The 15467-nt window shown below is 34.6% G+C and overlaps 1 protein-coding gene across 3 annotated transcripts in view; it reads right to left on the bottom strand.

Moving 5' to 3' along the window:
• COL11A1 (collagen type XI alpha 1 chain) overlaps positions 1-15467 on the bottom strand; it is a gene marked incomplete at both ends in the record, with an annotated part of 142556 nt that overhangs the window by 54665 nt on the left and 72424 nt on the right. For all 3 annotated transcript variants that reach the window (XM_084291221.1, XM_084291223.1, XM_084291222.1), the window contains 11 exons: positions 2615-2668; positions 4828-4935; positions 5803-5856; positions 9488-9532; positions 9613-9666; positions 11232-11276; positions 13045-13098; positions 14011-14055; positions 14519-14572; positions 15011-15055; positions 15144-15197. In XM_084291221.1, coding sequence (XP_084147347.1) covers positions 2615-2668; positions 4828-4935; positions 5803-5856; positions 9488-9532; positions 9613-9666; positions 11232-11276; positions 13045-13098; positions 14011-14055; positions 14519-14572; positions 15011-15055; positions 15144-15197 — 612 coding nt within the window. The remainder of the gene's footprint in view (positions 1-2614; positions 2669-4827; positions 4936-5802; positions 5857-9487; positions 9533-9612; positions 9667-11231; positions 11277-13044; positions 13099-14010; positions 14056-14518; positions 14573-15010; positions 15056-15143; positions 15198-15467) is intronic.

The raw sequence follows: 15467 nt of genomic DNA, 5'->3' as shown, positions 1-15467 counted from the left end.
ATTAACAGCCCACTAGAAATAACTCTATCATAACAAAGAGAAATAAACAAGGCCTTGCTACCTCACAGTACAATAATTCTCGGACAAAATAACTGCATTCAAAGCAATTGCAAAGTGTTGCCCCATCTCAACAGTGGTTCTTTATTCAATTTACTGAGCTGTAAATGACCTTGGGTGGTTTATTCACTGTAAACTGACCGGTTTCATCTAACTCATGCAATTTGTAGATGTGTTTATATGTGCTTCTAGTAAGCAGAATTTATTGGGAGATCATCTGGCTTGATTCTATGTATAGAAGCTGCTCGCAGAAGTTACTCCTGCTTCTCCTTTTTCTTCCCTTTCCTCCTGCTTACTGCCCGTTTAACCTGAACAGTACCATTTTCTTCTTGATTTATAGTATACGGGTCCAAAGGAAGAGCAGACGGGTTACCTGCCAATGTGTTAATTTGTCATAAGGGAGTTGGGGTCAAAGAGGTGATTAACTTAATAAAAAAAAAATAAAAATACTTCCAAGCTACGGAAGATGAAAAATCAAAGCAGTGTTTGGTTTGGTCAGACACTAAAACTACTGGACAGACTCCCTGCTGTGATATTGCATTTATATCAATAGAGCTTGTTATTAAAATTATGATGGCAAGTAAAATGCATATGACAAAAATTTCAATCTTATGTCACATGAATCATTCCAATTATCCAATAATGAACTTGGGGGCAGTACAACTTCATTGACAGTGACTCTAATGAAAACCTGACTGATATTCATTGCTGTTGTTTTTATTTATAATAATAATAATTATTATTTTTTTTAATTCTTCACAATTTACAACTTCAAAAGTGAATGAAATTGTGAAAATCCTACTCCATAAAGCCCAAGTACATTTATGATTAAAAGGCTGGTGGAAGAAACAACTCAAATGATATAGGCATGATTAGGATGTAAATATCTTACATACAAAGTACTTTCTGCAATTGTGCTAATCAAAAGGGACTGTCAGGATTAAAAAATGTTGTGAAAATTATCAGATAATGGCAGTACACTATGAACAAGAAGAAAGAAGAAAAATAATGAAAAACAAGTAAATAAAAAAAAATAGTGTGAACCTTCTCAACAATATTGGGACAGAATTTCTTATTTTCTTTACCTGGCTTTACCTAGCTAATAAGCTTTTCTGCTGTTTCTTTTTTTCCCTTCTTCCTTATATTAGTTTAACAGGACTGTGAATAAGTGTCAAAACAATTCTCCAGCATGTTGATGCATTGTAGCTACTATTACTTTTTCCTGAAAGTTTAAGTGTCAAGTTAGATGAGCAAACAGTGAATGCAGTTTGAGAACCATATTCAATTTTAATCCAATGAAAATATAATATAATGTAAATATTCTTTGCTGAAAAAAGAATCAGTCAAATTTTATTTGAAGTGTTACCTCAGTTTTGTTCTTAGAACTGAATAATGTAAAACTTCTTTGATCTTAGACTTTTCAAAAGACAGATCTCTAAAGGAGAGCAAAAAGAGACTGAAATCTGAGACATTTCAATTAAGAAGTAGGAGGGAAAAAACCCATGCTTGTCAAAGTGAATAGTCTCCATACATACTTGGTTTTGATATTTTTCATTAACACAAATGTGTTCAGTGAATAAACATTCTTCAGATAGTTAATTTACTTGACAGAAAAAATATTCAGGAGTCTACCCTTTGCTTAGCCAGACAGGAAGTTGTAGTTCTGCCAAAAAAGTCGTATTTTCAAATTGGAAGATAAAAATACATCCCAAACTAGAAGAAAATTGAGGATTTTATTGCAGGTGATTATTTGGTTGTGTAGAAGGGGTACGAAATTCTTCTACTTGCTCTACATGAATTGTCCTTCAGACAGTCTGGAGATGCAATGTCTCATGGCCTTATGTCAGGAATTGTCTGTAAAATTATGTTTTTATTCTATTTTTTCTTTCTTATTAATCTCAGAAAGAGACTTTGCAATTACTTTAGAATGCTCATTTCCTAAAGCTGTGTTAGGACAACCTTAGGACAACCTTTTCAAAAAAATGTTTCAAAAATGTAAACCTTCAATTCAGAAGCCATCTATTTTAACTTTTTTTTTTTTTTTTTTTTTTTTTTCTTTTGCTGCAATCAAACACAGAAGATAACTGAAGGATAGATATAGGCACATGAATAAAATAAGGGTTGGGTTTTGTCATGTTTGTCTTAACAAAAGCAAAAGGAAAATATGATGAAAATTGTAAATTTTATGTTCCAAAGAAATATGGCTTACTCTGTAGAGGAAGCAGTAATGACACAAATGGAATCCTTGTACCACATGAAAAATTGACATCACCATCAGCATCCATTTCATGGTTAATACAATGCTTATTCTCTTTCAAATATAAAAGCAGTTTCTTCTTTCTCAACATCATTTAATATATGCCAGCCTGATGCTGACACAAAATACAACTCATGAAAGGATGACAAAAGTTTGAAGGTAGCATATTTAATAGGAAAGTTAGTGTTCCTTGAAGATCTTCAGGGACCCAACATTTTAAAAGATTTAACTTCAGATCATGATTGTCAAGAAAGGAAATGTGAAAAATAGCATAAGATTTACAGTTCATTTAAAGCGCACCTTTGGACCTTGCCTGCCTGGATATCCTGGCAATCCCGGCACACCAAGCTTACCCTGCAATAAAAATACAGTGTTAAATTTTAATTTATCATCCTCCTTAGTGGTTCAGCAAACCTTTATGGAAAGCATTTTTTTCCACAACCTACAGTGATAGCACTTTATAAAATATAATATTCAATGAAATCAATTACTCATTTTAACTATTAATCACCAGTGGGCTTAAATCCTCAAATCTAAATAAAAATCCCACTCCTATTAATGAGATCAGTAAAGTCAGTACCTCTAAGATGTGGGACTAAGGTCATTACACTATTAATATTCTGTATGAAATCAGGGCATGAATATATTGTAAGTGAGAAGTTCTTTTTACTTTATAGGGTGTGATGTCTGCTTTTTCATAGTTTTTTTTTTTTTTTTTTTTTTTTTTCCCAAATAGACATTTGAAGAATCAACCATTTTTGTTGAAAAATTCTAAGTTGTTTGTGACTATGATAAATCACACTCCACTAACTATTTGCTAATGATAGATTTCTCAACAAACATGACTGCTTTCCTATGTTCAAATAGGACAACAGGACAAGCAGTCTGATCAACACTGACATTACTGATTCCTACAAATGAAATACAGTACCCCATGGAGTTGATCTCTTCAGATGTCTAAGGGATGATTGATGGTTTGCCACTTTCAAAGGTAGGGGGAAAGCAGTTTCAATCTTTGAGAGACGGGAACTCTAGGGATGAATTTGAGTTTTCTAAACACAGACCATGTTCCAGGCTGTCACATTTTGGAGAAGATTTCAATGTAAAATATATGATTATACTATATAATATGGTACTCAGCAGTAACCTTAGATAATGGAAAAGAGGAAGCAGGTACCTTTATGTGGAAAGGAATTTGTGAAAATAAACATGCTTATTCTTAAAAAAAAAAATAGAGCATGTGAATAAAAATGTCCATTTTCATATTAATGTAAGCCCACAGGTCTGGCTAGTACATTATTAAAGAAGAATTATTTCCTCAATTTATAAAAATAATTATAATGCTGCCACACTGTGCACTGTGCTACACTGAAACAAGTTGCATGCCATACAATGATTAAAATCTTTTGCAGCATGACACTGCAACAAGTCTTGCTAAATTCAGTGAAAATTTTGTGCCTCATTTATGATTGAGCAAGGCTCAACTGCCTAGGTTTTAAGTGTGGATATGGATGTTTTTTTAAGCTCCTTCCTGACATGTCGTTCATTCTTTTGACACGGTCCTTTCCTATGACAATGCTGCCCTAACCTGCTTGGAAAAGCTTTCTTATCACGAACATAGAGAGTAAAAGACCACTGTAGTACTTTAATTACCAGGGAAGAGTAGTACCTTTGTATGAAACAAGTCATAGGAAATGAGAAGGGAATAAATAGGACACTGATAGTTGCTCTTACGGGCACTTCCCTAATACTATGAGGAAATCTAAGAATTCACAAATCTCTCTCTCTCACACTTTTTTTAAGGACAATATACATATGTTTGAAATTTCTTTTTTGTTTTATTTTAATCATTCTTTCCCAGGTTTCCAAAATGACACTTTCTTTTCAGACGCTCTCACCCAGTGAGATATATATGAATTCGTCATCTTCCTTTCCTATTCTCTATCCATCCCTAGTGTTTTTTGTTGAGGTTAGGATTCTACAGGGATTTGTACTTACCTGTGTGTTTGTTGCCTCATGTATTTTATTTTCCTGTCCTTTATTCAGTCTTCTCTTTAAATAGTACCTTTCACTTTTGCCAAGCTTGTTCGGGATTTCTAATGAGGATATGTTTTCTGTTTAAACCAATCTTAATGACACAATTTGCTATCATATGACTGAATATTAATTCACTCTCCTGCAGCACCTTTATTCCTCCTTTGTACCTAACTATTTCCTCTGAATCATATTTTTTGTAGTTGGTGTGCACTGTATGTAATTTAGAACAAGAAATTTCCTGCCTTATGTGCCAATGAGATGCTACAGTGTTGTTTTTTATACTTGCAAAAAATGATTCCAAATACCTGTTCAAATGTGAACTCTGGTGACCTGATGTAGTAGTGTTTCATAAAAACTACTGTTAGATAGCCTAAGATCTTGCAGATCTGGATGTTTGTCTTTTTAGTGATGACAATAATGGGCTACATCTATGTTATGAGGCAATTACATGTTTATGTTGATAAATGGCTACTGACCTTTTCCCCAGCGGGACCAGCAGCACCTGGGTCCCCAGATGGACCTGCTCGACCTTTTGGACCTTCTGGCCCATCTTCTCCTCGTGGACCAGGCTGACCAACTTCTCCCTAAAATACAACACTATATAAATATGGAGCAATTGACTGTGTGCATATAGAAGCAAGACTACCTACAATTACTTGAAAACAAATTTTTATTAAACATAAATGGAGATTAGAAAAATGCCACTACTTATGTTCATTATATAATGCAAATGCACAAACTCAAAAAAGCACCAAATATTACTTGCACAACTGTTAGAGGCCAGTGCCCTTGTCTGAAGAGAGCTCATTCTGGAAATTGCATTCTTATTATTTCTTCACTAAATTCTTTTGAAGGCATTCTGACAATCCATATATGAAAAATTTTTGGATCTAAGAATTTTTATTGTTACCATCATCACAGTTATTTATGTATACAGATTAACAGATACAAGCCACTAGCCTCTTGTGATTTTTTTTATTTTTTTAAAAAACTTCTGAAACACTTTCTATCAAAAATGTGTCCATTGTATAAAATAAAATAGGCACATTTGTATTATACGTTATAATGTATTTGTATACATTGTATAAAATGAAGTACATTTTGACAGAGATTTACTAGATACAAGGTTGGAATGGAAACATCTTATTCTGCATAGATTAATCTTCCTCAGGCAAATTGTGGAGGATCTTGGAATCTGGAAAAAGAGACTCACTAGGAAGAGGTGCAAATGATATCCAAAATTGACACTCTTCCTCTTTATAACTGTGCCATTGTTAATTCAGAAGAACTAGATCTGTGGCTTATATCTGTGCATGCACAAGGAATAGAAACAACATAAACTAAAAGCTTTTACTTTATCTTCGATGTAAATTTACTTGTTCCCTTCAGTGATCATTTCAAAATAATATTTACACATTTTAAGATCCTAAGAGACATGAATAAATGCTTACCCGATCACCTTTAAGACCCATGTCACCTTTAAATCCCGGGAAACCATCTTCACCCTAAAGAAGGCAGAAATAAATGTAATAAGACTTTTAGTAATAAAGAGCTGTTTTTGTTGTTGTTGTTTGTTTTCTGCAGACAAAATAAGAGAATACATTTACTACAGATTCAAATAATTTGCTTAGATAGAGAATATAAAAAAAAATCGAATATGGCTATTCCTATGTTAGAGAAAGTGCATAAGTACACTATACAAAATGACTTTTTAGTTTGAAAGTTCCAAACAAGCAACGGTTTAAAACTGTTTAAAAGGTTTTTTAAAGACATAAACAAAATAATTCTTAAGTTTTATCATTAACTATCATATAAAATCATTTCTTAACTCCTAAACATTTTTGGATTATCACCCTTTTTAATAAGACCATCAATTTAATTAAATAAAAAAAAATGGTGACAAATTATTCAGTGTTTTTCTTTTCAATAGCAGAACCTCCCTTTTAACTAACTTTTCTTTTAAACTAGTGTCTTAACAGTGTCATGAAAGGAATCAAAGAATTGGCTGGTAATGCTCATATTAATGGTCATAACCACTAAAGGAAGAAGTGGTCTCTATACAATTGTTGGTTGTCTGGCAACACAGCCTTGCCTACTCTCGTTGGCTGATGTAATGGAAATAAAGTGGATAAAACAATGGACATTAAGACTGAATTTTTATACAGTGGCAAAAACAGGTGAACATTATTTTTTATTCTTAGTGTGAATTACTTATTTACTGCCTAATAAGTTCTGGCAGAGAATTTACTCCAGATATTTTAATAGGTCCCCATAATGAAGTATAAGCAGACAGTACTTGTACAAGTTTCATTTATACCCGTATGAGTTATTTCAGATACAAACAGAAATCTCCAGAGTTGTTCAGTTTAGTTGTGCACAATTTAGTCTAGCATATTTGATCAACTTTTAGTTCAGTCTTCCTTAATTTAACTCATCATACTCATCATTGCTCCAGTATCACGGGATCATAGAATGGTTTGGGTTGGAAGGGACATTAAAGACCATCTAGTTCCACCCCCAACCCTGCCACGGGCAGGGACACCTCCCACTGGACCAGACTGGGTTGACCAAAGCTCCATCCAACCAGACCTTGAACACTTCCAGGGATGGGGCATCCACAACCTCCATGGGCAACCTGTTCCAGTGCCTCACCACCTCCATAGTGAAGAATTTCTTCCTTACATCTAATCTAAACCTACCTTTTAGCCAGACAACAAAAGATTACTGACAGTGCCTTTTTATCTGATGTTTAGTTGTTATCCTGGGAGCAAAGTTCTTTGTGATGAACGAGCATTTAGTAAATGCATTTTACTGTGATGCTATTAGTTTTTTTTATACAATGAAGTAATATTGCTGACTTTGAATTTGAGTAACGTTTGGACTGTCAATAAAGCCAGGAAAGAGCAATATCACGATCCAAATGTTACTGAAATAAACAAAGAACAAAGGCTTTGTATTTCATCCTCATTTCAAAAAAACGTAATGCATTTTGCACTCCTGGGCCCAGAATATTTTTGTCTTCTCCTTGATCAGGGAGACAACTGTGAAAGCTTGCAAGGCTAAAGCCATTTTGACTCTGTTCAATATTCAGAAGTAGCCATGCAGAATGCAATAAATAACCCTAGAAAGAATTATTCAGATTTAAAATAGATTTGCTGTGGTGCTAAAGAGCTCCAAATAGTTGATGAGATATTAATATTATAAACAAACAAAAAACATACACTAGCAAATCTACTTTCTCAAAAGTATGCGTTCATGAAAAAAAAAAAAAAAGAGGTACCCTATCATGAGTCATTAAAAAAAAAAAAAAAAAGAGACTGAAAACATTCTACAAGCAGGTTTCATGTGCTTTGCAGATGGTGAAAATAAGCTTTACAATGTCATCTTAAATTGCGTACATTAAAACTCCAGGGTGGTCCTTCTCAAAATTTACTGAAATTTTTACTGAAAAAGGTAGAGTGTAGAATGTGGAAAAAAATCTTCAGTTGTAAAAGCTGCTCCCAGTTATGACCATGGTCAGTACTAATTATATGAGAACACTTTGCAGCATATCAGTGAGAAATGACCATTTGCCAACCACTGACCAAATGGCTGCCAAATGAATTGAAACTCTTCATCTTTCACAGTGAGGTTCCAGCTGTTGAGATCTACATAGGTTGATTTTACTCCATGTAGGGGGAGAGAACTGAATGCTGTTTCTTCATTATTGTTAACATACATACACAAATACTAAAGAGTTCTAGTCACATCTACTGATCATAAAGAGATAGACCTCCTCTGATATCCCTGGGGCCATTTAAGACCTACAGGAGCTTTTCTGACTGATCAGTTTATTTATTTCTGTCTCTTACTATACTTTCTGATGAGTAATAATATCTAAGTAATTTCAGTAAAAAAGGCCTCTGTGTAACTGCCATTTACAGCATGGTGAGAACCATCTATGAAATAATTTGTGTGACCTTTTGAGGTGTTCAGGGGAGTTCAATGTCTAACTGCAATTGTGAAATCAATTTTTAGGAACACAGGAATGTAGTGGAGATTATTCTAATCGGCACTCATTGATACATGTACATACACACATCTATTTAGCTTACTTGTATGTGAGTCCTGTATTTTGTCCTAGATGTTTTTTAATCAATCAGTAAGGCACAAGTTGCTTTTTTCAAGTGTCCAGTCTTCATAGTTATTAAACATGCTCCTCTTTTTTAGATTAGATTTAATAAGCAACTCTAAAATGAGCATGCAGGCTGGACAAACTGTGGTGCAGGAAAGCCTGAAAATGTACAGCATCTCTTGGCATCTGAGCCTGAAAGACAGATCTCTAGTGTTCAGATCAAGGGTTTTTGGCAAAAGTTGGTTTTCTGATTTAGAAATACAGTTATAAATGTATACACAATAGCCACAAGGTAAATTTGCCTGTGGGGACAGGACTGATGGTGTCTGTTATCTGTCGCTGATTCTGAGGGCCAAGGAAATTGGCAATTTAAACTCTATACTAGCTGTAGTTTCAGCCACTGCAGGCCATCAGAAGACAGTAGAGATGGCAGCACTGGGTGTTTGCTATAGTAAGTGCATTTGCACTGTGTAAAGAAGTAATGTTATCAGTAAAAGCTTTCTTCACACTTATATATCTGCATCTGACTGGGGCAGTCCATCACTAAGGAAAAGACCTGGGTCAAAAATACCTGGAACCTAGAAAGCTTTTGGAAAAATTGGGTACAAAATATTTAAAATCTAGCATACAGCCTTATCAAGACAGTTAGAATGACACTGTTGTTACCACAAATCTCTCTAACAAGCTTCTCAGCATCCACATCTATATAAATAACATCTATCTATAAGGCAGAGAATCTCTAATTTTGTACTTAAAAGCAGCTTAGAGAGAATTCACTTTAACTGGTGCCAAGAGAATCCAAACCCATTTTAACAACTGAATATTTTATATTTATATTGTACCAGCATAAATACTCATAGAGGTCACCGATTTATGAACCGAGCTTGGTATGTCCTTAGGCTGAGGCAAAAATAAACCCACTGCTGCAAGAGAAAACACACGGCAGTGAAGGAGACAGAAGACACTGCAGTGAAATAAAGAACAGAGAAAGATAAAGGAATTACAAGTTGTCATAGATTTACCTTTTCACCTTTGGATCCCTTGAGTCCACGGACACCATCAGCTCCCTAAAGATAGAATATAAAGAATTACCCACATGTATATAATCAAAAAGTGTTGGGGGAGGGATCCAGCAATTAAATCTTACCTTTACACCCCTAGGACCTGGATAGCCAATTGGACCCTGAGGACCTGGAGGCCCCTAAAATAGATTGGAGCAAAGAATCTTTGTTTGTACAGTAGTTGGTTAACAAGTACTTCTTAGCCTAATCCTTGTTCTTTTACTATACTGCAGCAGTCGTGTGTGAGACATCAAAATAACAGTGAGTTGATAGACTTTTCAGGCTGCCTGACATAAACAAAAGTTATGTCATCACAAAGTAGTCTTCAATATCAATATAAAACTATTAATGTATTTATGAACTTGGGAAACTTCTATCCACAACACAAATAATCTGAAACAATGGTAATTTGAGAATGTGCAAAAAAAAAACAAACACAAATGAACCAACCACCACCACTACCACAAAAAAGATGCCAATTACACAACTAACGGTGTCTTACTGGACAAAATCTATATGTTAATTATGATGATGGCAAGTCAAAAGTACAATCCAAAATAATAATAATAATAAAAATCATGGTGTCTGGGAAAAAAGATTACAAACCTGACAATTAGAAGGCTCACAGTACTTAATAATATTGACTGGTATTTGGATGTTGTTAATTACTGTTTGTTGAGCATTTAAAAGATGCTTAACTTGGATACTATGTAGTTGCTGTTGGTGTCTAAAGGAACTGAGTTCTTTAACCTATGAAAGCAAGGAAGCCTGGAAATGTTCAGATCTGTGCCTGAAGCTGAGCTGCTTTGTTGGTTCTTTGATGCTGGAGATAGACACACAGCACTGTCTTCCCCTAATAATAAGGTGTTCTGCTTTCCAACACTGTCTTTTCACAAAAAAAATAGGCCTTTAACATCTCTGAGAAATAACAGTTCATTTCAAATTTGGTTGAAATTTATCAGCAAATTCAAGAGGTATAAGGAAGAACTGACATGGTCATGTATATATATATACATATACACATATATATATGTATATATATAATTTCAAAACATAAATCATTTGTGTAAGCTTTAATAAGAAATGGAGATAAAATCTAGAGGGCTGTAGCAAACAGCATGCAGGACAAAAATTAATATGCTAGTGTCAGTGGAACTGTACTTTTTGAAATGTCCTATTCATTAATTCATTAATCCTGCCTATCTAGAATAGGTATCCTGTTATTACTGTCATTGAAAACAGTACTGCAACTAAAATCAGCTTTACAGAGCCCCAAGACTCTTTGATGCTTCATTATATTAAAAGTATTACTTCTCACTGCAACTGACTTTAAGGTAGCCTAAAAAAGTACAGTTTATATGCATGCATTTGTAAGTTTCCAAAAAACAAGGTTCTGAAGAGTCCTAGCAGCTACTATATACTGCAGAATTGTAAAGTCAAACTATTTACAAGCTATCCATTTGACATGTAAGCAACTTCTATTGATTACCATTCTGTCAACTCCATAATCAGTTTTACTTTAAAAGAGTAATCTCTGTGCTCATATTAGTAATCTCCTTTAGAATATAGTTAATATGTTTGCACACAGATATTCTGCACGTATCATGGGTTTTCTGTTATCTTCGTGAATAGTTCCTTGAGTAGCAGGTGTACCATAAAACAGAAAAAATGCTATGTAAGTAAATAGAAAAGTTTTGAAACTCACCAATGCACCTTTCTCTCCAGACTGACCCTCTTTTCCAGGATGCCCCTAGTTTAAAAGAAATGTATCTGGTTTGGAAAATAATCATTTTGGCAAATGATATTTCATTATAAAAACACAGTTATTTAAACACTTTTAAGTCACTAAACACACTTTCAATATTTCTTATCTGGAAAAGCTGGAGAATAGTTAACATGACTTTTTAGGAGTATTGTGATCACTCCTTTTGTCTAGTTAATGTTTCAAGAGGCTTTTAATACAAGACATTCAAATTTGATTCTGAAACAAGTAGGGTGATTAATACTAAAGCACAAACAAATTCCTAAAACACTTAAAAAAAATAATTATGGGAATTATTGCAGAAGCCAATAGAAGGTTGATCTACTTTTAACTACTTTTTATGCTACTTTCAATATCTTTGCTTTAAATTGTGACTTGTTTTTAACATAAAATGTTTGTTTATTGGGAATCCTTTTTCTATCTATGTTGATTGGTCTTATTAGAAGAGAATAGTAAAACTCTTGTTTTGCCAGATGTGCTTCCAAATAATATGTAGCTATTTACTAAAACCACTGATGTTTTAGTCTTGTTTACATCCCATAATGTTTTTGGTGTGTTAAATATGATATGATTTTGTTGTGGCTGCTAATCTTATATAACAAATTCCTATTGCTTATATTAAATTTATTGGTTTGGAAAACAGTTTAAAGTATGTAGTTTATTAAAAGAATCATAAAATAAAAATTATTTGATTTTAGCATTAGTATTGATTTTTAATTTTCCATTAAAAAGTTTGTCTAACATTTAATATTTATTATTTTTTTAAAGCATACATGTGTCGATGGTTTAATCCACACCTCCTAGAAGATAATTTTTTGTGCACAAAATTTTATATCCCCATCCAGTAGCAGATGTATCAGTAACATTAAATAATTCAAGAACTGCTGCTGTTTCTGAGCACATTTGTATCCCTGTAGATTTCTAATAATTCCAGGAATAATATACCACTTCTAACAATGTCTGTCCTTCAAAATAGAATGACATCTCCTTACATAGAAGTGAAGTGAAAAGAAATAACATAGCAAGAATTTACCTATCTTCTGAAAAAATGCCTTTGAGCTTTCAACTGAATAACACAGATACAGGATCAGATACAAAGCTCACAGCCATCAGGAAGGTATTGCTCATTTCCTTCGATCACAAGTATAATTCTATGGTTGTAAAGAGGTGTGTCATTTAGAATGAACTTAGTTTAACCTACCTCCCTTGCATTTCCTTGGAACAAACCTACTTGTTCACGAATGAGATAATTTTGGGTAAGTATATCAAGTATTGCTGGGATGGAGTTAATTTTCTTCATAGCTGTCCATACGGTGTAGTGTTTTGGATTTGAGACTAAAACAGTGTTAAGAACACACCAGTCTTTTGACTATTGCTGAGCAATGTGTGCACAGCATGGCAGTTTTCACTTTTTACCACTCAACCCCCAGCAAGTAGGCTTGTGGTGGGCAAGAAGCTGGAGGGCGACACAGATGGCATAGCTGTTCTGAACTGGCCAAATTTCACCACCAGGGACCACACTTTAAAAGCCCACAGCCATTTTTAGCAGCAGCCACAAAAAAAAAAAAAAAATAAATACTTCTAAAAGCTTTAGAAGCACAAACGATACAGTGTTTAGATGTATTTTATAATGCTGTTGCCAACTAGGATTACTGGTCCTTTTATTCTATATTTTCTTTTTGCAACACAGATATTGTTATACATTATTTGTTAGGACTATTTAGACATTCAAGGGATGAAATATTTGGTTACTTACAGGAGGCCCATCGGAACCAGGAAGGCCAGGCAGGCCAGGCTTGCCTTGAGGTCCCTAAATGCAGTAACAGAGACATATTTTAAGATTAATAGTGAGCATTATATCATTTGCTAGGATGACAGAGGATCATTCTTGTTCAGGACTGAACTTAAGCAACCAGCAAACTAATGTAGGTCATTTTGGTATTTCAAATCTCTTTTAAAACAGCTGGCAAATCCACCCCAGATTTAGAGTAGCTACAGAATAGGTGGAGAGTAACTGAGATGTAGAGTAAAAGATGTAGAATAGCTAAGGAAAAGAAAAGCAGTTAAGGAAAAAAGGAAAAAAAAAGTCCACATTTAATACATTCAATTATAAGAGCAAAGAATATAAAATGTAGGTACACCTAAAAACAAAGAAGAATCAAGTCAAAAGGGGAGAAAAGTGAACCCAGTTTAGAATTCAACAGTGACATTTTTGAAATTGACAGAAGACATTTTTCAAACCACAGGAACATGTACAAACAGATCAGGAAAAAAAATACATAAAGTGACACTACAGCTATGCCAATTACACCAAAGAGTTATGTCAAAATATAATCCTTGTAAAATGAGAGCACAATCAACCATCAGTAGATAAAAAACTGTTATAAAAAAAAAAAAAAGCAATAAAAATAACTTTCACAGTTTGCTGTGAAATTAATCAACACACAAGTATACAAAATCTAATAATGTAGATAGGGTTCTGAATATAATAAAGGAAACAATAACCCAAAATAAAGGGAGGAAATTATGCTTCTGAAAAAGTATAAATGAGAGGAAAGCCAGGTCTCCACTGGTTATTTATTTATTTGATGATTTCAGGAAGATTTACTCATTTTGAGATCTTAGGTTACTACACTTTAAAACATAGCAAAGACCTTAAGCACTTAAGCAAGACTGTCGCACAGAACTGACTGTGAAATACCAGAATAATGCTGTAACTTACTTTTTCTCCAGGAGGTCCAATAGGACCTTGTGGACCAGGAAGCCCCTATTAGAAAGAAACTAGTGTGAGAAACCAGGGAGAACAATATACATACATTCACCCTACTAAAGGTCCCTCATTAATCTGTTTAAACACACTGGCAAATATGTGACTTTTTTTTTAGCCCTTACCAGTTAGATCAGGAGTTTTGTGTGAGCCTTTTGCACAAGCCACTATTCTGGCAGTAGGTCTGTAACAAGATCCTATTCAGAACCCTCCTCCAGGTGTGGCCATTCCTGCTGCATTCCAGGAACACTGAATGAATCATTTTTCTCCTGAACAAAAAATCCCTCTGAAAGCTTACTTGAAAACTCTGCTCTCACTGCCCTAGGCACACATGCATAATTATTTATAAAATCCTTCAAGCTTTATCAGTTTTGCACGTGAAAAGCTAGCTTTGCACTAATTTCATCTATTAAACATTTGCTGCAAGTCACATCGTACTTTTTGAGAGTTATTTTACACTTACTTGCGGGCCTGGGATTCCTTGCTGACCAGGAGGTCCTGGCTCCCCTTGAGGACCCTATCATGCAAAAAAAATATCAAGGCATTAGGTTTGCTTTTCTGCACTACAGATCCTCATTGTCAGGACTAAAAGGAATACAAACTCATCTTTGTTCCTCCCTCTTAAAACTCTACCACCAACTTTCTATCCAGTATGATTTTTTTTCATGCTAATGAATATCATGGTCTTTACTTTAAAAGAGACTAAGAGTCCACACATGGGACCTAAGCACTGGAGTCCATGGTGCTAAAGGAGCTTTAGAGAATGCTTGGTTAGGTCTTTTGGCTGAAGACTAAGCAATAGAAGATTCTCTTTTCAGTGTAAGATCATGAAGCATCTGAATGGGATAACATAAAAGTTTAATAAAATGGAAGGGGTAGCACTGGCAGGGATGAGAGAATATAAAAAGGATTTTTAGAATTCGCTCCCTTTTTAATTCCCAATTTATTTACTCACCATGTTTCCTTTTGGGCCCGAAGGTCCATCAACACCCGCAATGCCCTACAACAAATGATAAAAACACAAGGAACTTTCAATGGACTTTCATTTTTCTTCCAGAAATTGCAAATATAAAACACATCCTACGTACAGGTTGTCCAGGGGGGCCAGGTGTACCTCTGGGACCCAGTAATCCCCGTGGACCCTGTAAAGAGAAGAAATGCTTATTAACATCTGCATGAATATTTCTGAACAAGGAGAGCCCCAGGAGCAGGACTGGGTGAGTTCTACGACAAGGAGCAGGAATGATAATGGGATGTCAGCATAGGGGCTAGGGAAGAAAGGAAGAAAGGAAAAAAATCACTGATCACAAATTCTCCTACAGTCTGTCGTATGCCTGAACAGAACATCACTGGAAGGACAAGTTTCGACTCAGCCAGTTGTGTGGTCATTTCAGAGAAAGGTGGGAAATGAT

This window comes from Netta rufina, assembly GCF_964035555.1.
Source record: "Netta rufina genome assembly, chromosome: 8".
Lineage (NCBI taxonomy): Eukaryota > Metazoa > Chordata > Aves > Anseriformes > Anatidae > Netta > Netta rufina.
This window is presented reverse-complemented; position numbering and strand designations above follow the sequence as displayed.